This window comes from Choristoneura fumiferana, chromosome 6 (genome assembly GCF_025370935.1).
Source record: "Choristoneura fumiferana chromosome 6, NRCan_CFum_1, whole genome shotgun sequence".
In the NCBI taxonomy this organism is placed as follows: Eukaryota; Metazoa; Arthropoda; class Insecta; order Lepidoptera; family Tortricidae; genus Choristoneura; species Choristoneura fumiferana.
This window is the reverse complement of record NC_133477.1, coordinates 20,463,457-20,490,257: the sequence shown is the minus strand read 5'-3', so window position 1 is coordinate 20,490,257 and position 26,801 is coordinate 20,463,457. Positions and strand designations below refer to the sequence as shown.

The 26,801-nt window shown below is 37.5% G+C and overlaps 2 protein-coding genes across 5 annotated transcripts in view; both read left to right on the top strand.

Annotated features, from left to right (window-relative positions):
* Positions 1 to 3,751: 3,751 nt before the first annotated feature.
* Positions 3,752 to 8,789, top strand: LOC141428761 (uncharacterized). The gene is made up of 3 exons (XM_074088768.1): positions 3,752 to 3,836; positions 6,791 to 6,871; positions 7,563 to 8,789. The coding sequence occupies exons 1-3, from the start codon at positions 3,798 to 3,800 to the stop codon at positions 8,787 to 8,789; spliced, it is 1,347 nt and encodes a 448-aa protein (XP_073944869.1). The 5' UTR covers positions 3,752 to 3,797.
* Positions 8,790 to 13,729: 4,940 nt separating this feature from the next.
* Positions 13,730 to 26,801, top strand: part of LOC141429293 (uncharacterized) — a 116,131-nt gene continuing 103,059 nt past the window's right edge. For 2 of the 4 annotated variants that reach the window (XM_074089589.1, XM_074089588.1), the window contains exon 1: positions 13,747 to 13,857. The gene's annotated coding sequence lies outside the window, so the exon portion shown is untranslated. Of the gene's footprint in view, positions 13,858 to 26,801 lie in introns of all 4 variants that reach the window. The other 2 variants (XM_074089587.1, XM_074089590.1) reach the window with 2 other exon arrangements.

Genomic DNA, 26,801 nt, shown 5'->3' with positions numbered 1-26,801 from the left:
ACAGATCGCTCAATCGTCAGATCGGTGTTTGGATCGTCTGATTTTATAATCGCGTTGGAAATGCAATTCGTCACTGCACTGATATTATCTTAAATCCCCGTGTGGCGTCGGGTTAGAATTACACCTCTCCATTTCATACGTGGATGTTGTAAGAGGCGACTGAGGATATAGGTTAAGGTATACCGTAGGCGACAGGCTAGCAACCTTGTCAATATTGTACCGTTTTTGTCAAACTTAAAATTGCTAAAAGTGGCTCCGTAGCGGTAACGTTTCGTGTGCTCTGCCTACCCCATTTGGGAACACAGGCGTGATGTTTGTTTGTGTGTATTATCTTTAAGATAGTTTTTCCGTTTGCTTGAAGTGTTTGATAAAGTTTTAATTAGCTACTAAGCCACGTCTTTGTTTTGAAGAATAAAGATTATATCTATCTATCTATCTAATTAAATCGCTGTGATATCAAATTTGATCAAAATACCTTATTAATGTATCATCAACACGACTAAGTATATATAGATTTCAATCGGTACGATTAGGTGTTAAATAGATATTCTTATTTATTGGTATTTTATTGACAGTTTCCTTTTAATAAATGGCTTCTGTCTTCTAATTATTGAAAGTTTAGGGTTGACATGTCTAGCAAGTATACACTTATGACTGTAAACTATTGCAATTTTTTAACATCTTCATTATTTGGCAGCCCTTCCATTAATTATTACAGTTCAGTACTACGAGAAGAATAAAAACCCTTTAAAGGTGATTTTCCACCGGCGAGGGGAGACGAATTGGGGCGAGACGAGAATTGAAATTTGTATGAATTCTCGCGCGCCCGCCGCGGGCCGCCAGCTGCCATACAAAAAATTCTCGTCTCGCCCCGCCTCGTCTCGCCTTGCCGGTGGGAAATCACCTTCAGGAACTCTTCTTTGCCTGTTTGTCTGTAAAAGCCTTCTTTTTAAGAACGCGTGTATGTATCAAATTGAAATCAGTCGTCATGATGCAAAAAAAAGGTCCAATCTCGAAATGAGAGATACTGAGCTGGAAACTCGTATAAAGAAAGAAAGAAAAAAAAATAGATTTATTCATGACTATAAAAAAAAAGCGGAAACCGAGACAGATTGTCACGAAATGGTCCCAACTCAGCATGGTGCCAACCTTACAGCCGACGCTGATCTTCCGTTGGAACCATTTGAAGTAAAAGTAATACAGTTTTGGTGTTCTAAAAGTATGTATGTATGTAAACTCTTTATTGCACATAAAAATAAAAATTACAAATACACAGAGAGGAGAACAAAGGCGAGCTTATCCCTAAAAAGGGATCTCTTCCAGCTAACTTAGATAGGAAAAAGCATTTGGTTATATAGAGGATAAGCGGAAAATTACGTGCGGTAAAGAGACAAAACAGAAATACTCAAAAGAGATAAAAGTTGTCTCGAAAGTCTCATAAAATCTCGTGTCTATGTCGTTAGTTATTCAAAGTCACAAAATTCAGTTTTTCGCGATTATCTCGGTTTCTATAACTCCAGTGATGTTAGCACTCATAAAAATAACCTAAAATTTCCGATCTAGATATTGTTTAAAAAAAATCATACGACCAACCGTTCTTGAGATCTATCTGCAGCAGATCTATGAGCATGTTTCGAAGTGAAACTCCTGAAATACCTAACTGCATTATCAAACATTCAGGTCTGCAATCTTTTGGAGCTTGTAAATAAAATAAGTTATAAGTTCATTTGGTCAAAAGATATAGCGTTTTGAAAGTATATATCTATACAAAAACCGTGGGAACCAAAACCAAATGGGTAGATGTACTTCCAATTGACATGGAATTATGAAATGTGGTATGAAGTAAGACCGCACAGAACAGCACATGTTACGTAGAGCCTAGAGGATAAGATAAAACTACTTTTTGCTGGATTGTAAATATATTTGAGATCCTCAATAAGCCAGTCGGTCCTGCACTTGGTTTGATTTTTATGAATTGTTTTAGTTTGTCTGATTAAAATTATAGTACTTTATTCTTCTTCTCTTTTAAAATATGGCTTTTCTGTCCTAATTAATAGGACAACTTCACCAGTGTCAAGGTAAACTCTCTTTGAGAGGGACGTTGTACGGTGATTGTAGTTTTTGTAACTTGATAGTAAAATTCCAGAAACCACGTGGAAACAACTTTCGCATTAAAAAATGTTAGACACGAGAGCAATATAGAATTTTGGGATCACTGTTCACTGTTAAGGTTAATCGCCGCATAAAACACTATCAAAATTATAATTCAACTAGCCAAAGAAACAGAAATAGCAAAATTAGATATTGTCTACATCCGCCATGTTTTCGAATGCTACAAATCGAATCTATAGTATACTTTAATTGTAGCATGGTGCGGGTGACAGCTGTCAATATCACAAGACTAGAGAGTCAAAGTGTCGAAACTTGAGTCGATAAAACGAATAATTTAAAATCTTAATTAAACCGATTATTACGCAAATTTTGATGATAATATTAGTGAAATTCTAGGTTGGAATATTATTTGCCACTTTAGTAAGGACTTTACAAGAATGTTCGTTACTTACCAATTAATAAGTACCGATAATATACTCAGGATCCATAAGGTCTCCTTCACTAAACTAAACGAGTCTCTGGTATTACGTAATGTAAATGCATATTACGTTTTTCACTGAATTGTGCTTTGAATTTTATTAATTGATTATAAAAATCTGATAGGTTAAATTTATTTCGTATAATATAGTTTTTTATGTTCAAATATTTTACGCCAGTCATATTCAGGCTATAACTGAAATATACTTCCATATATTTAGACTGCAGCAACTTTTATTGAGTAAAACGAAACGGTAAGTAGGTACATAAGTGTCACCTGCACCTTTCTAGAATGAAAGTAGGGGAAGCTGTTCTACCTCGGTCAGTTTTTACTTTTTTGATTTTTAGATAAATAACTAGTTATGGCATAAACGCCAGATATTAAAATATCTAAAGATACATCATTAGGCTATGGTACCTATTCGATAAAATACTAAGCGATTCGTTTCTTAGTTTTGAGACTATAGGCTTACGAAAAAAAAGGAAAAAAAATCCATAGTGCAACACCTCTGATGTACGGTCAACATCAAAAGTAGCTGGTTACTTTTTTACCCTGTCACATTAACACATTTGTCAATCTTGTATGGCGCTAAGTACGTGGCTGTAAAACGACAAAGTACAAAAGTAACCAGTGCTTTTGATGCTGGCAAGAATATGCTGTTTAATGACAGCAGGATTTAGACATTTACTCCTTTATTTTATTTATTTAATTTTATTTTATTTTATTTATTTGGGGCATCAACAGCAATACAGTACATTATAATAGGACTTAGGTACTAAACAGAAAGCCAATAACAGATGTCCACAGAAATACAGTTGGCGAATCATACTTAAAACAGTTAAAACTAACACAGGCAACAAGTATTGTTGGTGAGTCCACAAGACTATGATCTCTAGTATGATGTGTGTGTGTGTGTGTGTGTGTGTGTGAGTGAATTTATTAATTCATTCTCCTCAATGATTCTCCTTTTGTGCAATCAGTTCTGTGTGTGTAATCATTAGATTCAACAAGACTTCAACTCTAGTCTACTACCTATACTTAGCCGTTCGTGAAATAATCATTGTGAAATGACAGATTTCCCTGAAATAGAAACAAGCATATTTTATTATCTATAACATTATCACAGTGATTCATAAAATAATCATATTAATAGGCGTCGTGCGGGAGACGATTATCATTCAGTAAATAATTGAAGACCGCACCAAAAATGGCGGCTGCTAAGTTTATAGTCTATGCTATTTCAGTGGTGAGTACACATTTAGCCTAGTTTAGATTTGCAAGAAAAATTGTGTATGTTGTATTACATTGCGAGGACATAAGTGAACGAGTTTGTTGTTGTGAATCGAACCGTGCAGTGAATTGCAATTTTTTTCTTGCAGGTTCAAACTTGTCTTTAAGCCTTATTAAACACGGTGTAAAAATTATCATTACGTTTTTCATTTCACTGCGAAGCTGCTCGGTAACTTATATAATTATAATTTCCAGTGCAAAAACCGTGATTTCAGTTCCCTTGAGCTATTCTGATGAATTTACTAGACCTAATCAAAATACAAATTATTTTTTCAAAAAATTGGTACAAAGTGAAACTGTGTCAAGTTGGATTTTAAAAGCTATTTATGAACGTATACCTGGAAAAGGGTAATGTTCGGGGTATAAATATATTTTTATATTAAGTCCGTCAGATTATTAAAAGAAAAATTAGACACGCAGGTATTTTTATCCTTTTCTCAATAATTCCAAAAAAAATACGAGGATAAAGTGCGTCACGTCAAAGTTCGAGGGGGGCTTTGTGATGTCACTTCTTAGTAAAAAGAATATCTGTGACGTTCCGCGGTAAAAGGTACCTTATGGCGGTTTTTAGTTTCGGAGATATTAAATGTTTCGTAAAAGTGGCCTAAAAATACCGTTTTTTTATTACTATTTCAGAAAATATAAGATCTAAGAATTCTTTACCTGTTTTTATTTTCATTATAAGTAAGCTTAAAGCCACTTAGTTATGGCTCTCAAGTTTAGTAAAAAAGGTACCTTATGACCATTATATGTTTAAACATGCTTCGCTTTTATCATTTCTACTCCTAGGTACCTCCGTCTATAGTTTGACTTTGCTGGCCCGCATCTGCACTAAACGCACTAACATTTACTTACGCATCGTTCCCTCTCCGTCTCTATTTGAAAAAATTGGACAATTTGTACCATCTGAACTGACATACTTTGCCCAAGTCCCCGACTGGTAGAATCTCAAGATAATGACCCCTTAGAAAGTCTTCCCGACTTGCTACTTATTCAGCCTCAGCCTATTTATAAGTAGTTCCAGTGGTATTCAGCCATTACCTATTATAAAATGCAAATGCCTACATGCACATATTGGTGGTGAAGTGAGTCTCAGAAATCAAGTTCGCGGTGGTGTCTATTTCTGTAAAAAAACCGACCAAGAGCGTGTCGGACGCGCCCAAGATAGGGTTCCGTCGTAGCCATTACGAAAACATCAAATAATATATTTCTAATGTTTTCGTATTGTGTACGGAATCTTCCAAGTTTAGGGTATCATATTTTATAACTTAGGCTGCTATTTACTCTTAATCTACTGATAATTCTCAAGCAATCTTAGCCGTTATAGTTTTCCTTGTAAATTTTATATGTATTATCTACCATACTGATTTTTTCTACCCAACAGTAAGTTTTAGAGGGGGGGGACGTTCGATTTTAATGAAATTTTGCATTTAAAGTTGAATATTTCACAAACAGATCGCTGAATCCCCTAGCAAAGCCGCGGATGGACAGACGGACAGACAGACAGACAGACAGACATGGCGAAACTATAAGGGTTCCGTTTTTGCCATTTTGGCTACGGAACCCTAAAAAGACGTTTAGAGCAAGCAAATCAATTTTGTTTATCTATGCGAAAATAATTATGTTGATTGTTACATTAGAACTAAATTCTGTAATTTTTGTGATTTTGCATGAAAATATTAAAAAATAATAATTTTGATTTCTAATTTTTGTTTTTCTTCTTTATTTTCTTTAGGATTTTTTTTCTAATACAGACATTTAAAAATCATGACTACCTACTGCGAAAAAATGCAGAAAATAAAGCAAAACATGATCTCCTTGAAATAAGTCAGCGATCATATTAATTGGTCTATATACAAGTTTTGATTTGCAATTATAGAACTTGTATTATATATTTTGATGGACAGAAGTCTAATAAATCATATTTCATAGTCCACTATGTAACTTAAATCGGCAACATTGTTTTTTTTTATTTTTTTTTATGGTATAGGTGGCAAACTAAACTAAAATAGTCTGTTTCCTGAAATTGCACATTTTCCAATACATTTTTCAAAAAATGATATCTTCGTAACTATAATACTTAGGACAATGGTCTTTTTTGATATCGATAGCTTACCAATTGCAGATTATTAAAATGCCCGTAACTCCATACCGACCACAAGGTGCCTTTGACCGCGGAATGTCCTAAGTAATAAGAAGCTTACTGATGCGGCCCGTGCCAAATTGGCGAAGGAAGGTGGACTTACCCAAGTTCGCCGCCGACCTTCTGACTGGCCACGGGTTTGCGATGGTGGTTTTGAAGGCAGTGCACGTCGTTGTCTTTAGTATCACTCAATCCTAGTAGATTATTGAGGATAACTTCTTTATTATGATTGTCAAGCGGAATGATTTGTTTATATGACAGACAGACGACAAGATGACAATGAAAGAATACCGCATGGCATCAGAGGTTTCCGGCCAGCGTTGCCTAGGCTTGTCCACCTCCTTGCACACGGCAATACGGCGCAACCACTTACAAATTTTATACTGGTTCTGAACAAGAAAAATGTTCCAAGCAGGTTTTTTGCAGATGGTAGGACCTAGTGCAAGGTCCGCCCGGATTGCTACCACCATCTGGCTCGCTAATCCTGCCGTGAAGCAGCAGTGCTTGCACTGTTGTATTTCGGCGTGGAGAGTAAGACAGCCGGTGAAATTACTAGCACTTGAGGTATCCCATCTTACGCCTCTAGGTTTGCAACGCATCTGCAGTACCCCTGGTATTGCAGATGTTCATGAACGGTGGTGATCTCTGACCATCAGGAGACCCACTTGCTTGTTTGCCGTCCAGTCGAATAAAAAAAAAGCAAGGTAAGCTGGGTGCATTAGAAAAATCACATAAAATGATAACATTTAGGTATTGTGAATTTGTAGATATTGCTGGCCTCTGTGTCATCAGCTAGGAGGTGCAGTGGACCGTCCTGCTTAAGCCGCGATGACTGCATACTTGGACAGGTAATTTTGTCAATCTATTGACACAGCTAGAATTACATTTATTACAACTCGAGAGATCATAATTGTCAGAAGCTCACCTTCACAAACGGATTGACCATATCGTTCCACCGTCAGATTATACGTTTTGAAAAGTAGATGGTATAGACGATTATGACCATTTGCGCATTAGACAATAAGCGTATAGAACTCAAAGTTAAAATATCTTTATTCAATTTAGGCTATAACAAGCACTTATATGAATGTAAAAAAAACTACCACCGGTTCGGAAAAACCTCTGTTGAGAAGAATCCGGCAAGAAACCCAACGAGGTATTTTTTTAAAATTATACCTATTATAGATACATCACAAGTATACAACACAACTTTATTTTTAACTAAAGATTCGAACACATTAGTAGTATAAACAAATAGACTACATTGCTCGATAATTGCTAGTTTTTTTCTTGTAAGTTTTTAAAAAAATATCACGAGTCAATTTACACCAATTCACCTAGTCCCAAACTAAGCAAAGCTTATACTACGGGTACTAGGATAAATATTTAAGCGGATAAAGATTTTCAGTGAAGTTAAGTAATAGTTAGTAAAACTCCCAACGGAACCGAGGCAATGATCCAATCCATAACCTGCCTGATACACACCTAAGCCTAGTCCAAGACGTTGAACCAGTTAAACAATCTAACTTTAATATCTAGGTGACCTGCCACGACTGCTACTCTCAGCAGCTCTGCACGCCACAGGGTGCTGTGGTGCTCCAGTGCTCGACACCGGGACTCGAGCACTGCTCGAAAGGTCGGTGCGGCAGCGAACGCAGCGAGAATTGTCTTCTCCCCACTAGTCCTGTGTTTACTATTACAGAGGAATACAATTCTACTACAGAAGGTGATTCGAATTCTACCACGGAAGGCTATTTTAGTTCTACCTCTGAGGGTGGTTATAATTCTACCACAGAGGGTGTTTGGAATTCTACCACAGAAGATGATTTGCTTTCTACAACAGAGGGTACCGGGAACTTTACCACGGATGGCGGTTTTAGTTCTACCACGGATAGCGGTTTTAGTTCTACCACGGAAGGTGGTTACAATTATACCACGGAAGGTGTTTGGAATGCTACTACAGAAGGTAATGTGTTTTCTACAACCGAGGGTGCTTGGAATTCTACAACTGAAGGTGTTTGGAGTTCAACTACAGAGAGTGGATATAATTCTACCACAGAGGCTCCTTGGAATTTTACCACAGAAGGTGATTTAACTTCTACAACAGAGGGTGCTTGGAATTTTACAACAGAAGGTGACTTTAATTCAACCACGGAGGGTGGTTATAATTATACCACAGAGGGTGATTGGAATTCTACCACTGAAGGTGTTTGGAGTTCTACTACAGAAGGTGATTGGAATTCTACCACGGAAGGCTATTTTAGTTCTACCTCTGAGGGTGGTTATAATTCTACCACAGAGGGTGTTTGGAATTCTACCACAGAAAATGATTTGCTTTCTACAACAGAGGGTACCGGGAACTTTACCACGGATGGCGGTTTTAGTTCTACCACGGATAGCGGTTTTAGTTCTACCACGGAAGGTGGTTACAATTATACCACGGAAGGTGTTTGGAATGCTACTACAGAAGGTAATGTGTTTTCTACAACCGAGGGTGCTTGGAATTCTACAACTGAAGGTGTTTGGAGTTCAACTACAGAGAGTGGATATAATTCTACCACAGAGGCTCCTTGGAATTTTACCACAGAAGGTGATTTAACTTCTACAACAGAGGGTGCTTGGAATTTTACAACAGAAGGTGACTTTAATTCAACCACGGAGGGTGGTTATAATTATACCACAGAGGGTGATTGGAATTCTACCACTGAAGATGTTTGGAGTTCTACTACAGAAGTGATTGGAATTCTACCACGGAGGCTATTTTAGTTTGAGGGTGGTTATAATTCTACCACAGAGGGTGTTTGGAATTCTACCACAGAAAATGATTTGCTTTCTACAACAGAGGGTTTTACCACGGATGGCGGTTTTAGTTCTACCACATTATACCACGGAAGGTATCTACCAGACTACATGCTTGGAATTCTACAACTGAAGGTGTTTGGAGTTCAACTACAGAGAGTGAATATAATTCTACCACAGAGGCTCCTTGGAATTTTACCACAGAAGGTGATTTAACTTCTACAACAGAGGTTGCTTGGAATTTTACATCAGAAGGTGACTTTAATTCAACCACGGAGGGTGGTTATAATTATACCACAGAGGGTGATTGGAATTCTACAACTGAAGGTGTTTGGAGTTCAACTACAGAGAGTGGATATAATTCTACCACAGAGGCTCCTTGGAATTTTACCACAGAAGGTGATTTAACTTCTACAACAGAGGGTGCTTGGAATTTTACAACAGAAGGTGACTTTAATTCAACCACGGAGGGTGGTTATAATTATACCACAGAGGGTGATTGGAATTCTACCACTGAAGGTGTTTGGAGTTCCACTACGGAGAGTGCATATAATTTTACTACTGAGGCTCCTTGGAATTTTACCACAGAAGGTGATTTAATTTCTACAACAGAGGGCGCTTGGAATTCTACTACAGAAGGTGCTTGGAACTTTACTACCACGGATGGTAGTTTGAGTTCTACAACTGAAGGTAGTTACAATTCTACCACAGAGGGTACTTGGAATTTTACTATAGAAGGAGTCTTTAGTACCTCAGATGGTTGGGTTACAATTCGACTACAGAAGGTGCTTGGAATTCTACCATAGAAAGTAATTTTTCTATCACAACAAAGGTTGTTTTGCTGTCTACAGAGTAGATGTGCAATATTGACGTATCGATACAATTTGTAATGTGAAGATCTGCTTTATTTTTAAACAAATTTGCCGGTCCTTCGAGACCTCACTTTCACCAGTTTCTTTGCAATAATAAAGAAGTAAACTTAATGTGTGTTTTATGCCGGAGAAATCTCTGGAACTAATCGGGCTTGGGCCCTATTACAAGCTTTTTTTTAACAGGCAACCTGTTTATTATTTATTTTTTTATTTGGGTCAAATCTTGCAAGCTAAATTTGACCCTTTTCAGTAGTCCGATTGACTTGAAATTTGGAATATTTATGTAAATCTGGTAACAATACAATAATCTGGTAGTAAAATCATGGTAGTCCGGTCAGGATCGTCTTCGCAGAACGGAACACTCAACGGTTAATGGCATCGGCTTGAAATTTGGTACGGGAATGTAGCTTGTATGGCAATGCAAGTACAGTTAACAAAAAGTACAGTCAGCAAAAAAGCTTGTATTAAAAATGTATTTTTTAACAAAAACTTATTTTTATCTCGGGAAAGTCAAGCCGAAACGGGACACACGAAGCGTTAAAGTTAAATTTTATAAAATGTAAAAAAGCCTATTGAATCTCCGACGCAAAAATAGGGGTTTTATATTGTGTGCCCCCCCCAAACCTATCGACCTGGAATCGGCTTATAGCCGATCAAAAAACGCAATAAGAGCGAAAATACGTCGATCGGCTCGGCCGGCGCGAAACGACCTAACCGATCGGATAAACGTCTTTTTCACTCTTATTGCGTGGACATAAATCATTTTTTGGTCGGCTAAGAAAATCGATGATTTTTCTGTATGGACTCTATGCACATTATTTCTTTGACGCTGACGTTAAAGTGACGATTAACCATGTCGCGCAGGCGCGCTCCCGCTAATTTTTAAATTTGGTTATTGCGTTAATCATTTTTTGGTCGGCTAAGAAAATCGATGATTTTTCTGTATGGACTCTATGCACATTATTTCTAGGGACAATTGTGTTGACGTAGTGCTTGCGACACGAGATTGTTTTAAACAGTGACGATATAACAGTAGACTTTACCTTACCATGTCGCGCAGGCGCGCAGTCCCGCCGCAGTAACATAAACAGCGTAGGTTTGTGGTTAGCGCGCGGATGAATATAAATTTGGATCAACCAACGAGGTCGGCTGCTAAACAAGCCCTGTACCTACTACGAAGTGCAAAATTCGAACTTCGTATCTTGCGATCCCGCTGAAGCTAATATTCTTGTCATTACTAAATGTTATCTATACATATACATATATAATCAGAATCTCGGAAACGGCTCCAACGACTTCGATGAAACTTTCTATGTAGAGGTTTTCGGGGATGACAAGTCGATTTAGCTTGGTCTTATCTCTGGATAAACGCTTATTATGGAGTTTTAGCCCGAGCAAAGCTCGGTCGCCCAGGTACTATGATTTAAGTTCGGGTTTTGCTCCGCATACCTTGATGGCGCATGCAACTGGGCCGAAATATCGAGCTTCTCTAAAATCAAGGTGCGCGGAAAAAAACCCGAATTTAAATCATAAAATTAGCTAATATTATTTAGAGTGAGTAGCCCAGTCGCTGTATACGAAGTTCAAGTTGTGCCCTGGCTTGAAAGCGTGATTCATGCATGTTTGGATTTCTTCAAACATCAAAAACTCCCTCATTTCTACTTCTCGAGAGGGGGAAGAGGACAAGATTCACATTACATATCATCATCATCCCAGCCTATATACGTCCCACTGCTGGGCACAGGCCTCCTCTCAGAACAAGAGGGATTGGGCCATAGTTCCTACGCGGGCCCAGTGCGGATTGGGAACTTCGCACGAACCATTGAATAGCTTCGCAGGTTTGTGCGATGTTTTCCTTCACCGCAAAGCTCGTGGTAAATTTCAAATGTAATTACATATTACATATAATTATTGCATATACTAGTAGGTACACAGAAAAACGCCACTTACATATTTAAAAATAAAACAATCAGAACAGTCGTATTTTTTTATTTCATACTCTTGTGATTGATCTTCCTTTGAACATTTTGGAATTGGCTAAATATTAACTTACTTACATTAGATACGCATGTTGTTACAATTGAAAAAGGTTTTACAGCTTTTAAATGCTTTAGGTTACTGGCGAAATCAATTGTGGTAGCAAACACACAAGGACATTTCTATTCTTCTTTTTCTTGTTCTGTGGAGTTAACATATTCATATAAAATAAAATAAATGTAAGTTATGGCGCTGTCCCGAGGGAAGGTAGAAAGCGCGAACATCGCAGTACGCGGGGACAATCACTTTTATTCCAGATGCTTCATATGTGCCATCCGTCATGCATTAAAATTGATTGAGTTACGGCGGTGTTCCTCAAACTTTTAGGAGCATGCGAGGGTGTAGCTATGTCGTGCAGTCGAGGAAACAGAATCAAGCCATCTTCTAAATTCAAATTCAAATCATTTATTCAGTAAATAGGCCGCAATGAGCTCTTTTTACGTCATTTTTTAAACCAGCGCTTTCGAAAAGACCATCATTGTCAAAAAGAATGTGCCGCAAGAAAGTTGGCAGAAAGTCATTTTTTCAACATATACTTTATTTTTTATTTTTTTTTTATTCGATTGGATGGAAAAAGAGCAAGTGGGTCTCCTGATGGTAAGAGATCACCACCGCCCATAGACACCTGCAACGCCAGGGGGATTGCAGATGCGTTGCCAACCTAGAGGCCTAAGATGGGTTGCCTCAAGTGCCAGTAATTTCACCGGCTGTCTTACTCTCCACGCCGAAACACAACAGTGCAAGCACTGCTGCTTTACGGCAGGATTAACGAGCAAGATGGTGGTAGCAATCCGGGCGGACCTTGCACAAGACCTTGTACTTAAAACTAAGTACAGTACTTATACAATTAAATAAATAAAAAACAAAAAAAAAATACAGGGATGTAATTAAAAAACTAAACACTAACTATTATCTACGTTCAGTGGAAGTGTAGACTGCTTCCACCGTCATAAATTAAAAAAAAACACTTGACAGAGAGAGTTAATTGCTCAAAAAACTAATTTCTGCAGGGATGGTGGTTTAAAAAGAATCACATTTCATTAGTACTTATTTAAGTGACTTAAATACCGTGGTCTACAAACGCGAACTAAATCAAAAGTAGACTATTAACTTTAAAAAGTTTTTTTAAGACAGTCGTTTTTTTTAAAAATCTTATTATTTTGATGTTCTTATGAAAATTGTAGCTTAAAAGTATTATAGCACATATCATATACATGTATTTGAAAAGGGCTTATTATTATACTTCGTTTTTTAGCATTAGAAAAAGGGTAAATAATCTTGACGAGTCTTTTTATTGAAAAACGTTTAAAAAAAACAGCAAGTAGGTAATAACCTATGATAACAAAAGCATGTAAATGACCATAATGTATGTCCTTGCTAATTGTTACACTGGTCTCTTTTTCTGGTTTTTCTGTGCATCCATGTATCAGTTTGTATTTACGATATGGTTTCACGGGATACCCGTAAAAGTAACAAATTTGGAGTTGAAATAAAAAATACAAAAAGACTCAAAAAAAAAACCAATCATAATTGTTACACATTTGATGTGACTTATTTTTTGTGTTTTTCAAAAAAACCGGCCAAGAGCCTGTCGGACACGCCCGAAATAGGGTTCCGTAGCCATTACGAAAAAAATAAGTAACAGTTTTCTAAGGATTTCGTATTTTGTACGGAATATTCCAAGTTTAGGTATATTTTATACCTTAGGCTGCTATTTACTCTTAAATTACTAATAATTCTCAAGAAAACTTAACCGTTATAGTTTACAAAAGGGAACCGCTTTCAAATTCAAAAGTTATAACGTGTTGACGGACTTGCCTTGTAGACGGTCTTGCCTACAGTTACCTAATTCTGAAAAAAAAAGTAACGGCATTAAAACGAAAATGCCCGGCCAAGCGAGATGAACCCCAGTTTTCCCTGGAAACTGTCGAGTTTCCCCCGGTCCGGGCAGGTGCATACCAGGGCGGCATCGCGGCTGGGCGGTGTTTACGTTTCGGCGCACGCAGTAACCTGTTGTGCGGGACTATCGACCGGGGCGAGGCAGTCCCGTGTCGACCGCGTTTGGGTTCGCCCGTGCGACGTCGAAATGCTGCCTGCCGGCTCGCTGGACTAGACCACAACTCCAGGTGAATATATGTGCCACATTTACCAATCTAAAAACCCGTGTTCATAAACCCGCGCGTGCTTTTTTTCGCTCGATCCGTACAGTCGGCTGCGGTATGCGTCGCGGATGTCACTTTGCCGACGTCGTCTGTACAGAGATGAGAAACAAAGAAATTTTTTGGTTTTCTGTGTAAACCTTGGCACCGCCCTTGCTGCTAATTGAGCAGATGTTTTATAAACAAACAAATCTTTAATTTTGCGGGTAGATGTGTCATGATTAATGCGCGCGGAATTGTGTTTGAAAACATAGCTATTCTACTGCTAATGTAAAACAAAGTATTTATTTGTTATCTTCAAAATCGGATTAACATAGAATCAGTTCGCATTTCGTCTGTACGTTGCTTAATACCGGATGATATTGCAATTAAATGACGCAACAAACTATGTCAACAAATTGTCTGACCGTATTACTCCAGAATTTTGCAGTGATAAACAAGAATTTTATTTAAATGTGCTTAGTTCTTATATTGCGTCTATTTCGCGCAAACCAGTGAAGGCACGCGCCATGAATCTATTAGTAAGATAAATCGATTCTTATCACTGAAGATCATTTCATTGAAAATCCAGATTTACTCTGTGGTTAAGCCCATTTTTTTTTATAATTTTAGCACAAAGCTGTTTTCTGCGCAGTAAAGCGTAGTACCTCTAGTTGTATTGACAGCTCGTTTTAAGCAAAGAGAATACAAACTACGTCTTAGTCTTAACCTACGGTAACGATTAAAAAAAAACAAATGATCATCTGAAGCGCTTGGTATTTGTTACATTCGATTGTCTCGTTCGGTTATTTTGACATTTTCCTTAGCCAGATTGAGAATAACATACTTGTAGAACTTTTGTGCGACTGATGTCATTATTGACATTTCGTAAATGTGCCAAAGAAATCTTACAGTACTTTCATTGTAGCATGGTGCGGGTGACAGCTGTCAATATCACAAGACTAGAGTCAAAGTGTCGAAACTTGAGTCGATAAAACTAATAATTTAAAATCTCAATTAATGACATCATTAATCCGATTACTGCGCTAATTTTGATGAGAATATTAGTGAAATTCTAGGTTGGAATATTATTTGCCACTTAAAAAGTAAGGCTAAAGTAACTAAACGGAGTCACCGAATAAGTAATAGTATTAATACGGAGTGCGCAAGAATATTCGTTACTTACCAATTAATAAGTACCGATATAACTCAAGATCCATTAGGTCCCATCACTAAACGAGTTCTTGTATACTACGTTATATTACGTTTCTTCACTTAATTGTGCTTTGAATTTAATTAATTACTTATAAAAATCTGATAGCTTACATTTATTTCGTATAATAGTTCTTTATGTTCAAATATTTTACGCCAGTCATAGTCAGGCTACAACTGAAATATACTACCATATATTAAGACCGCAGCAATTTTTTTTGAGTAAAACGAAACGTGTATCAAGTGTCACCCGCACCATGCTATAATGAAAGCACTGTAGCGAAATTGATATGAAAATTTCCCACCGTGGTACGCAATTCGGTTTCCTGGCACAAATGCAACTGTTTACGAAGGGATTAGCTAATTTAACTACTTTCAGCACAAACAATTGTTTTATAGAATTTCTTCACAACGATACGCCCGTTTATTTAATTGAATGAATGAGAATTCATCACAACAATATTACAGTATTTACAAAGCCTGTCCAAGCTTAGTGAATGTTTATTCTTTCCTCAGCATTTTCGATAATGAAATGCATCAATCACATGACATAAAGGTATCGTAACGTACATCGCAAAGCAAAACTAGAAGCGAAGTGCGCAACCACATGAAATGCTTACGAATCAGTGTAAACCACTGACACCTTTCACATCAAAAAAAGGCAATTCATTAGAACATGTATTGTGAGAGGGTTCTATGGTGATTCGGTACATATGTCGGCGGCCGATCGTAAAATACGCCAATTCACGAAATTCCTAGGCATATCGTGAAATGGCGCCATTTCATGATATGCCTAAAAGTTGGCCAAGCGTTATGACGATGTGCCTGAAAAAAAATACGGCAGATCGATTAGAGCAACGCATTCATCGATATTCCTAGCTTGATATGTCGAAAAAAAAAATTTAGGTGTAACGAGCAAAGGGAGGAGTGGTTAGTATGAATTGTGACCACAACGTACGAGCCGAGCGAGCGAAGCGAGCGTGCCGCGCGGCAGCGGCCGGCGAAGTACCAGACCGATATGGCAGTTTCATGATATGCCTAGGAATTTCATGATCTGCCTAAACGTCACTAGGCAAATCGTTAAACGGTGAGTTTTGAACGATATGGCGGATGCCCCTTAGCCAATTCATGAAATGGCGATATGCCTAGGAGTTTCGTGATTTGGCGGATTTTACGATCGGCCGCCGACCTATTTATACGAAACTCATAACCAACCGGAAAAACTTGTTTTTCACCTCGATGATAAATAAACATGTTTTTAACTCCATAATGGTATTCGTAGGTAAGTACTTAAATCTTTTATTACGCAATTTATTACCGTTTCTGTTAATTAATTTGTTATGTTGTTTTCAGTAGACTTTATGCGTTGGCAACTATAATTAAAAATGGTTATAATTTTTATTTATAATTATTTTCGATTTGTAAATTGATGATATATATATGCATTTCATCTAAAACAATATTTAAGTAGGAAAATAAGATAACATTTGCAAGCCCATTTAGATATTTTTTTTTATTTATCAAGAATATCTTTACCTACTTTCCTCGAACTAAACCGCGATTCCGCCCGCGTAGAATTAATTAATCGCTAACCCGCGAGAACTCAGCAATTTTCCGAGATAAAAAACTATACAACTAACTAAATAATTATATATTATATTATATTTACACTTAGTTTACAATTAGGATTTGGTGTTACATAGGTATAACATTTATAACAAATCACTGCATATTAGCATAACTACATATTTATAACACCAATTTTAAGTTTTAAGAAAATTAAACGATGATGATGATGATGATGATGATGATGATGATACATGGTTAGATAGAGCGTTTCATACGCGATAGCCCTCATTGCATAGTTCCCGGGGGATATTTAGCAATAAACAAATTCTTCATTCGAAAATCAGCGCTGTAGTAGGCACGTATATTTACTGCAGCATAATGCTGTGTCAAATTCCTTTTGATATCATCAATTTTTTTTCTGTAAATTTTCTATTATTTTAAGAGTTTGATGTCGAATAAAACTATGTCTATGTCTATTAAAATTCCAAATTTAATTTTGCTCATGAATTTGGAAAAACACAAGCTCAAGCCCGGATTTGAATCCACGATCCTCTGCTTGAGAGGCCATATAGGTAGGTCACACCATTAGGCCACCAGACTAACAAATATATAGAGTATACATAACCGTAAATCATCAAAAATCTTATTCTAAGCATTTACTGTAATTAGGTTACAATGAGTCATGATTCAAATGATTATCTTAATTTCCTCATCCAAGAACATCCACAATTCTCAAGTCACTAAACTTTTTAAAAATAGGAATAAATATGCAATCACTTATTTTTCTCCCTTGCTCTCAAATGAGCCTCTCAGAATTAAGAATGTCATAAAAGAAAAATTGTGGGCAATTTGGGAAAATTTATAAATTGCATCGCTCGTTAAGATTGGGCGCCATTATCGGAGGGTCTGCGAACAGGAAAAAGGGTGGAAAGTGAACCATTACCACCCCATTCGTTAAAGAACATTATGAAAAACATTTTTTCACGGCATCGAGGCTGTTGCCAGAATTATCAGACTTTATTTATATTCACTTAAAACCAGTATTTTATCTAATTGGTTTGTAAATGGTAACGTTTATATTCAAACTTTTTTGTAACTAAATAAGGCCTTAGTAGCTTAGTGGTTTGACCTATGGCTTTCAAGCAGGGGGTCGTGGGTTCGAGCGGGTTTTTTTTGGATTGAATATTGTACGTTTGAGATGTACAAATTGTACAATGACATACAGGGTGGAAGGAATCAATGGGCCCTGGAGGGCAACTACCTTAAATCCTTTAATATCTAGTTTTCATTTTTTAATTTTCTTTTGGTTCGATTCCCGGGTGAGACAAGCGAAGTTTAGAAAATCTTTGAATGCAGTTTTGTTTCATTTTAAAAATAAAGGAATGTTTCCTTTCAGTACAATTAGCTAACTAAAGGATTTAAGGTAGCTGCCCTCCAGGGCCCATTGTTTTTTTCCATCCTGTATATGTGTTACACGTGTAAAATCCCGAAATGTCAACCACTCACACACAACACGCATGACATTATTATTATTATTATAAGCTTATTCTGTCCCACTACACTACTGCTTTCAGTCAACTGCATATGCCAGTCCTTCAAGAAGTAAATTTCATTCCACCATCGCCGTCTAAGTAGGTAGGTCTGCTTGGTCGCTTCTTAGTTTAAGAATTTATCTAACTACATAACCTACTCCGAAATATCTTTTTTTTAAGTCTAGAGACATAAATTATCATGGATGGGATTGTCTACATACAACACTTCAAGCCGGATTTTTTAAACCCCATGGAATTTTGGTAAAATCACGGAATTTTAATTAATCACCACTGTAACTTAATCATAATCACTTGTTTAATGCCGCGGGCTGGGGCTGGTTATGTAGCGGCGAGCGTGTTCAAAATCGAAGTTCGTATCGTACCGTCCCTTTCACTCTCGTATTAAATAATATAACCGTCAGCGGGACGGCAAGATAAGAAGTTAGAATTTTTCACTTCATAGTTTAGTGCCTGCGGGGCTATTCCGAAATTCGAAAATCGAAGTTCGTGTCGTTCCGTCCGTCTTACACTTATACTATTCATATACGAGAGTAAGAGGGACGGTACGATACGAACTTCGATTTTCGAATTTCGGAGTAGACCCTCTGTTTATTGCGCGATCGAGATACTAGACGCACAGAGGTTACTTGACAGTACCCGTAATGAACAGAAAAAACCAGCCAAGAGCGTGTCGGACAATGCTCAGTGTAGGTTCCGTAGCTGTAACTAAAACAAGTGATATTTTTCTAAGGGGCTGTTTCACCATCCATTGATTAGTGTTAACTGGCGGTTAGGTGTGATGCCGTCTCTATTTGTTTTGTTCGAATAGACGGAGACGGCATCACATTTAACCGTCGGATAACGCTAATCAATGGATGGTGAAACAGCCCCTAAGGGTTTTGTATTGAGTATAGAATTTTCCAAGTAGCTTTATTTTATAAGTTAGGCTACGATTTACTCTTTAAACTACTGTATCAAAAATCGTCTTCACAATCTTGTACTTATTGATTTTAAAATACCTATATATCTATATATCTCACACTATAAGGTTAAACGAGAAAGAAAAAAGATCTCCACTTTATGTCTGTGGGTGTGGGAGCCACCCATAAATATATTTTTTGTACGTTTTATTTTACCACTTTGTCGGAACAATTGCCACATATGTATCCATGCAAAATTACAGTTCTAGCACAACTAGTCTTCAAGCTGAACCTCGGACGAATGGACGGACAGACGGACAAACAGAGTGACAAAACTTTAAGGGATCCGTTTTTGCCATTTTGGCTACGGAACCCTAAAACGCTTACCGCTTCGCTGCCCGCTTGTGTCCAGTTCGTGGCCTAATAGGTTTGAAGTGGGCAATCAGGCAAAGGAAGTAACTATTAGATCGCCGGATAACATTTTACGGCTCTCGGCGGCCAGTCACGTCGATACACGGCTTACGGACGTATTTTGTAACATTTATACAGTTTGAGAATAAATAGATGTCAAACAGTATCAAAAAATATATAATGGGATTGCCTTTGATTTGTTTTATTAACTTCCGGCGGAAAAAGAGAGGTGTTATAAGTTTGACGCCTGTCTGTCTGTTTGTGGCATCGTACCTCTCAAACAGATGGACCTATTCCTACTTCGATGCCGTTTTTTTAACGTGAAAGCGACTTTTCTTGCGGTAGTTCTTAGCTATGTGTGATGAAAATATAAGTTTAGCCTTTTTCGTGATATTAAACTTTGGAATGACCATTTCGGGGGGTTTCCAGCTTTTCTAAGTTGGTTAGGTTAGGATATTTAGCACATTCTTACTGTCTGGGTCCCAGCGCCTAGCAATGCCTCGGAAATTTCTTCACCCAATATATATATTTTAAAACAGAACCAGAAAGCTGAATTTTTTCATGATCATACAGTCAAATTGAGAACCTTCTCCTTTTTTAGTCGGTTTAAATATTCCTAGGCCACTCCGCCACCCACATGTATACAAATGAGTTGTGTTAAAACTTGCCAATTCCAATTCCAAGGTATATGCAGCTAGTAACTAAGGGGGCATCCATTAATTACGTGAGGTCTTCAAGGGGGGGAGGGGGTCAAGTAAAATCTTTCCAAATCTCACTTGGGGGAGAGGGGGGGTTTTCACAAATATCACGTAAATTTTTTTTCAACAGAAAACCGTGTAAAATTTCGTGAAAGTAAAGTTAAATTAAAGTAAAAAAAATCTAGAATAAAAATATGGCGAAATTTAACACAATAGTTGTTGTCACAGTGATTTTAAACTACCTACAAATCACAAGTCGTAAATAAAATTATATAGAACATATTTTGTATTTTTTAAATCCAACGGGTTTACAGCCAACACATTTCAAAAATCTCACGTGAGATTTGAGGAGGGGGAGGGAGTTAAGGAAAATCTTTACGAAATCTCACCAGGGAGGCGGGGGAGTCAAAAAATCCTAAAAAATGTCTCACGTAATTTATGGACGCCCCCTAATTGCTTACTAACAATTTAAACAAAGCGGTTTCTTATGCTAGTTTAATTTCTGTACTACCTGGCCAATCAACTATTTTACCGACACTTTGGGCGTCTCCTTGCGTTACCAAAATTGTCTCTGGCGTTACCAAAAAATCGTACTTCCAACAAGAATATTTCACGGTTTAATAGTTGAATGTTGTTGAATGGCATGTATATTCATGTTCATCATCTATTTAAATTACAGAAAAAACATTTTACTTACAAAAATCTGCAATTTTTGAAAAATGTCGCGGACAGATTAGTGTCGGTTAAAAGTTGATTGGCCCACCTACGTTTCTACGTGGGATTATGGTTAAACTGATTAAATATAATCAACACATAAATGTACACTAACGCAACTAAGATTGTGTTGTAGTTAATTTTACAATTCTTAAGTCTCCATCATTAGCCGGAGAACGTCAAAGAACAAGAAGAGAAGAACAAAGGCATCCCCATTTACATCTATGTACTAGACTGTATGTTTCTTACATCAAAACGGCGCACAAAAACAGTTCACAGCGCGCTTTTGTGAACAGTTCACTATAGTCTGTTGACGTCCGTGACAGCGGTTGTCAAAGTAATATCGATGATTGATGCGTCGCGCGCTTTGTTCCAAACAGCCAGTCTAGTGCCGTAAGGTACACAGATGTCGATGGGCATCCCGTTTAGCACGCCACAATGAAGGACAACTCGCCACTTGCGTCCACCGGTCCATCCAAAATCATCACGCTTACCTACGCGATGTCATCAGCACCTATACTCGAGTCGAGAATTAGGCGAATCAACTTGACAGTTCATTGCACACAAATGTTGGCACAGTTTCACCATTTGTAATATCGATATAAAAAAAAAAACTTAATACAAAATAATAATAAAATAAATCTTTTATTTGAAAGATTTGAAAAAAACCTATTGAACTTTGGTAAGGACGCCGTTCGCCATTTTGTTTTGTTGACGTTTCATATATGTCATTCGACTTAACTGCCATCGGTTTGCTGGGAACTATCTCCTGTTATTGTGATTTTTTTCTTATGTTGTTGATTTATTTTTAATTTTGTTATATTTTATGTCGTTTTTAGGCCTAAAGCTATATAAATAAAGACCAAAAGCGACAAACATTTTCATTCCGCGTCTACACGATGTTATACCGACATATTTTTATCGACATAATTATTCCTCGGTGTCGGTGACGGTAGTTCCTCCGCGAATTCTTGAAGTAGTCCATAAAATTATCTGTAGGCTAAATTTGTAATTTAAAAAAATGCTTTTCTTGCTGATTCGACCTCGTGTCAAAATTTAAAATGAAATCGTTATTTACTTGCCAAGGGATTAGAGTTGATGAGTCAGTCAGGTAGTCAGGTCAGAACTTTTCTTTTTTATAGTGAGCTTTAAGTAGTTAAGCTATTTTAGCTCAAATAATAATAATTTACAAATTTTACAGTTTGAAAGAAAGAAAGAAAATAATTTATTTATAACAGCAATGACACATCACACACACACATGACACAGACACACATGACACAGTTTGGGACATTCAATTCTCATATTTCAACTCATAGTTTAATAAGAGCACTGGGCCCGGGTGGGAACAACCGCCCAAGACCTCTCACTCTGAGAGGAGGCCTGTGCCCAGCAGTGGGACGTAAATAGGGTGGAATGATGATGATGATCGTTAATACCACACAGGTGATGTTTTCTCGAAGCACGTTTCATCAGATAAATATTAATCTGACAGTTAATTTATCAGTAGCTTATCACCACGTGTGAATCAGTGGCATTATCAACAACTCACTCCAACGCGATACCCAAATTACCAGAACGGAACAGGGTTGCCAATCACATTTTGGCCTAATTAAAAACCTCCTTTGTGATAGGTATATTTTTAATTGTACCTATAACCCTGTGTACTCCAATTTCATAAAAGTTTATCAATATTTTTTTGATTTATCATTCATTCATTTATTTACTGTCAACTTATAAACATAAAAACCGGCCAAGAGCGTGTCGGACACGCCCGAAATAGGGTTCCGAAGCCATTACGAAAAAATTAAGTAATATTTTTCTAAGCATTTCGCATTTTGTACGGAATATTCCAAGTTTAGGTATAATTTATACCTTAGTCTGCTATTTACTCTTAAACTACTAATAATTCTCAAGAAATTTTAATGAAAATTTGCACTTTAAAGTGGAATATTTGGCGAACAGATCACTGAATCGTAAAATTGTTTTAGCAACCCACTATTGGTTGGCCACAGACAGACGGACAGACACACATAGCGGTCAAACTTATAACACTCCTCTTTTTGCGTCGGGGGTTAAAAACGTGTATTTTCGAGTTTCGCACAGGTATCATATATCACACATTACAGGTAAAAAAAATCGTGAGTGAGGGCTGAAAATTAGTTTTACAGCCCTAGAGGAAAAAATACTCTTGTAATATTGCTAGTAGCGGTGGCTAATCCAAGCTTTTATCGCTTATCGCCGTTGTTGTGCAGGTTTCGGTAATCTGCAGCCTTCCGATAGCACAATTACACCCAAAATAAGCAGATAAACCAACTGTGCTTACGATTTTGCACAAACAAGTATACATTATTTATTATTGACATATTTTGTATACGTTTAGAAACCTTATTATCTGAGAGCTGGTACCGAAAGCGCGCGAGTTGAATACAGAGCTCAGGGACTTGTTAGATTATTTTCCCATAATCATTTTTTCTTTGCAGCAAAATTTATTTTCGCGTTTGAATTGAAAAATGATTATCGGGAAATAATCTAACAAAACAGCTCAGGAATGTAATGGTGTTTCGACCTTATTAGAATTAATGATAAGGATTATCGACATACAGAAGCTATGTATTTTATTTTTTAACCCTCGACGCAAAAAGAGGAGTGTTATAAGTTTCACCGCTATGGCGCCATTTCACGATATGCCTAGGAATTTCACACGGTTTACGGACGTATTTTGTAACATTTATACAATTGAGAATAAACAGATGTCAAACAATATAAGCCGTGGTGGCCTAGTGGTTTGACCTATCGCCTCTCAAGCAGAGGGTCGTGGGTTCAAACCCCGGCTCGCACCTCTGAGTTTTTTCGAAATTCATGTGCGGAATTACATTTGAAATTTACCACGAGCTTTGCGGTGAAGGAAAACATCGTAAGGAAACCTGCACAAACCAGCGAAGCAATTCATTGGTGCGTGTGAAGTTCCCAATCCGCACTGGGCCCGCGTGGGAACTACGGCCCAAGCCCTCTTGTTCTGAGAGGAGGCCTGTGCCCAGCAGTGGGACGTATATAGGCTGGGATGATGATGAAACAATATCAAAAAATATATAATGGTATTGCCTTTGATTTGTTTTATCAACTCCCGGCGGAAAAAGAGGGTTTGACGCCTGTCTGTCTATTTGTGGCATCGTACCTCTCAAAAAGATGGACCTATTCCTATTTCGATACCGTTTTTTTTGACGTGAAAGCGAGTTCTCATAGTTCCCATAGGAACTTTAAAAATACAAAATATGTATTTTAGTTTCCCGTTAACCTTAGCGGTCCCCCGACACCGACGACGCTTAGATAAAAAAAATAACTAGGTACTTATACTAAATTACTTGGCTAATTTTGCGGGAAATCAGCATAGTCCCGCGGGATAGGATAAACGAATTCTTCGCAGATGAAGTCGCGGGCAACAGCGAGGTAGTGCATAATTATTTTTTACTTTTTAGTTGTCTTTTTTAGCGGCTTTTTTTGGGGCGCTTTTGTTTTGGCGATTTATTTAAAATTTGGCTGGTTTTTTTTTTGTCGGTTTTTTTTTCTTTTTTTTATTCTACTGGATAGCAAACGAGCAAGTGGGTCTCCTGATGGTAAGAGATCGCCACCGCCCATAAACATCTGCAACACCAGGGGTATTGCAGACGCGTTGCCAACCTAGAGGCCTAAGATGGGATACCTCACGAGCCAGTAATTTCACCGGCTGTCTTACTCTCCACGCCGAAACACAACAGTGCATGCACTGCTGCTTCACGGCAGGATTAGCGAGCAAGATGGTGGTAGCAATCCGGGCGGACCTTGCACAAGGTCCTACCACCTGTGTTTTTAATTAAGACAGTTAATTTAATTGTTTTAAAAATTAAACTTGCCTGAAGGACATTTTCGGCGAAAAACAACTCGCGTATGTTTTTTATTTAATAGTCTATTAGCCATTTATGTGTTCTTTTATTTCAATATTAAATATGATTCATGAACGAAAGACTTCAAAAGTTTTTGCCTCTAATAACAATTATGAAAAGCCTACAGTTCTCGGTCTATAAAAATACAAAAAACCAAAGGTACTTGGATCCTAAACAGCGTTTCCGTTTAGATCCGAAAACGTCATATAGCAACACAAAACGCCTCAGAAAACAAACGTCTTTCACAAGTCAGTAAAAATAAAAACCGGCCAAGAGCGTGTCGGACACGCCCAAAATAGAATTCCGTAGCCATTACGAAAAAATTAAGTAATATTTTTCTAAGGATTTCGTATTTTATACGGAATCTTCCAAGTTTAGGTATATTTTATACCTTAGGCTGCTATTTACTCCTACTAATAATTGTCAAGAAAACTTAGCCGTTATAGTTTTTCTTGTAGGTTTGATATACTTACTACCATCCAGAATTTTTTAATTTTTTTCCACCCACCGGTTTAGATTTTAGAGGGGGGAAGGGAAGACGCTGGATTTTAATGAAAATTTGCACTTTAAAGTTGAATATTTCGCAAACAAATCACTGAGTCGAAAAATCGTCTTTCCAGACCCGTATTGGTTTTAAAACACCTATCCAACAATACCCCACACTATAGGGTTGGATGAGAAAAAAAAATCACCCCACTTTACGTCCATGAGAGGTAACCTAAAAAAATATATTTTTTGAATTTTTATTGTACCATTTTGTTGGCATAATTTACATATATGTATATTCGTGCAAAATTACAGCTTTCTAGCATTGATAGTCCTTGAGCAAAGCTCCGATTTTGCCATTTTGGCTCCGGAACCCTAAAAATTCTATGTTGACGATGACAACAACATTTTAAGACCAAATATTACGACTTTTTCTGTTACGAGCAGAATAATTTATTCACAATTAGTCGCATCGCAAATTCCTGGACGTCGTTACGGGTTTATTGCGAGGGCGGTAAGGACGGACTTTCTGCACGGCTATAATGGACTATTGATGCAGTCATTAGCTCCGACACATTTGACGGCAGATCGCGTTGGCAATGCTTTATGTGTTGATGTATCGGAGGAAAAAACTTGTGAATAATGACTGTTATTTTGGTGAAATTAAGGCGCTGTACGTAGTGAAAACTACAATTTTAGAAACTATTTAAAATATACTTACACAATACTTACAACTGCAATTTTTTTATATGTATATTTTCAGTGTATTAGCTAGTTTTTGACTTCATCAAAAACACGATTGCTGATAAAAACCTCGATAGATTATTTTTTTGAAAAAGAGCCTTCATTTACACGTTAATTCAAATATTATGAAAACTATTATGAATATCAACACAAAATTTGCTTTATTAAGTAGTTTTTAGTAGATTTAGATTTATGCTTCATAGATTTTTAATAGGTTGAGTACATCAATCATACCAATTTATTTCGTCTTTGGCAAAATAAAACGGTTCTAGCGCGCGGCGGCGGCCAAGTATTTCCCAGTCGCCAGTACACGCGTGTACGTAGTCGACGACGGACCTGTGCACATTTTTCTAACGCGCTAGTACTACTTTTGAGAGCAAATAATATGGGTAATCGCAGTATTAAAAAAGTTAAGCGAAAGAGGAAACGCATAAGTGAACTCAGAGCACATATGAGAAGCATTAGAGTACCTAAACGGTAAGTACCTACCACACACTAATCGACCGGCCGGAGTCGGGCCGAGTCAGCAGGGATACTACGAAACTCCAAAGTCCAAACTCGAAGTTCGTGTCGTGCGGTCCCTCTCGCTCTCGTACTAAATAGTATAAGTGTCAGAGGGACCGCAACCCACGATCTTCGAGTTTCGTAGCAGCACTGCTGAGCGGATTTCACATTCGTACTACGACCGTAAGCTGGTTGGCGCGGGCCTCGGCTGCTCATGGA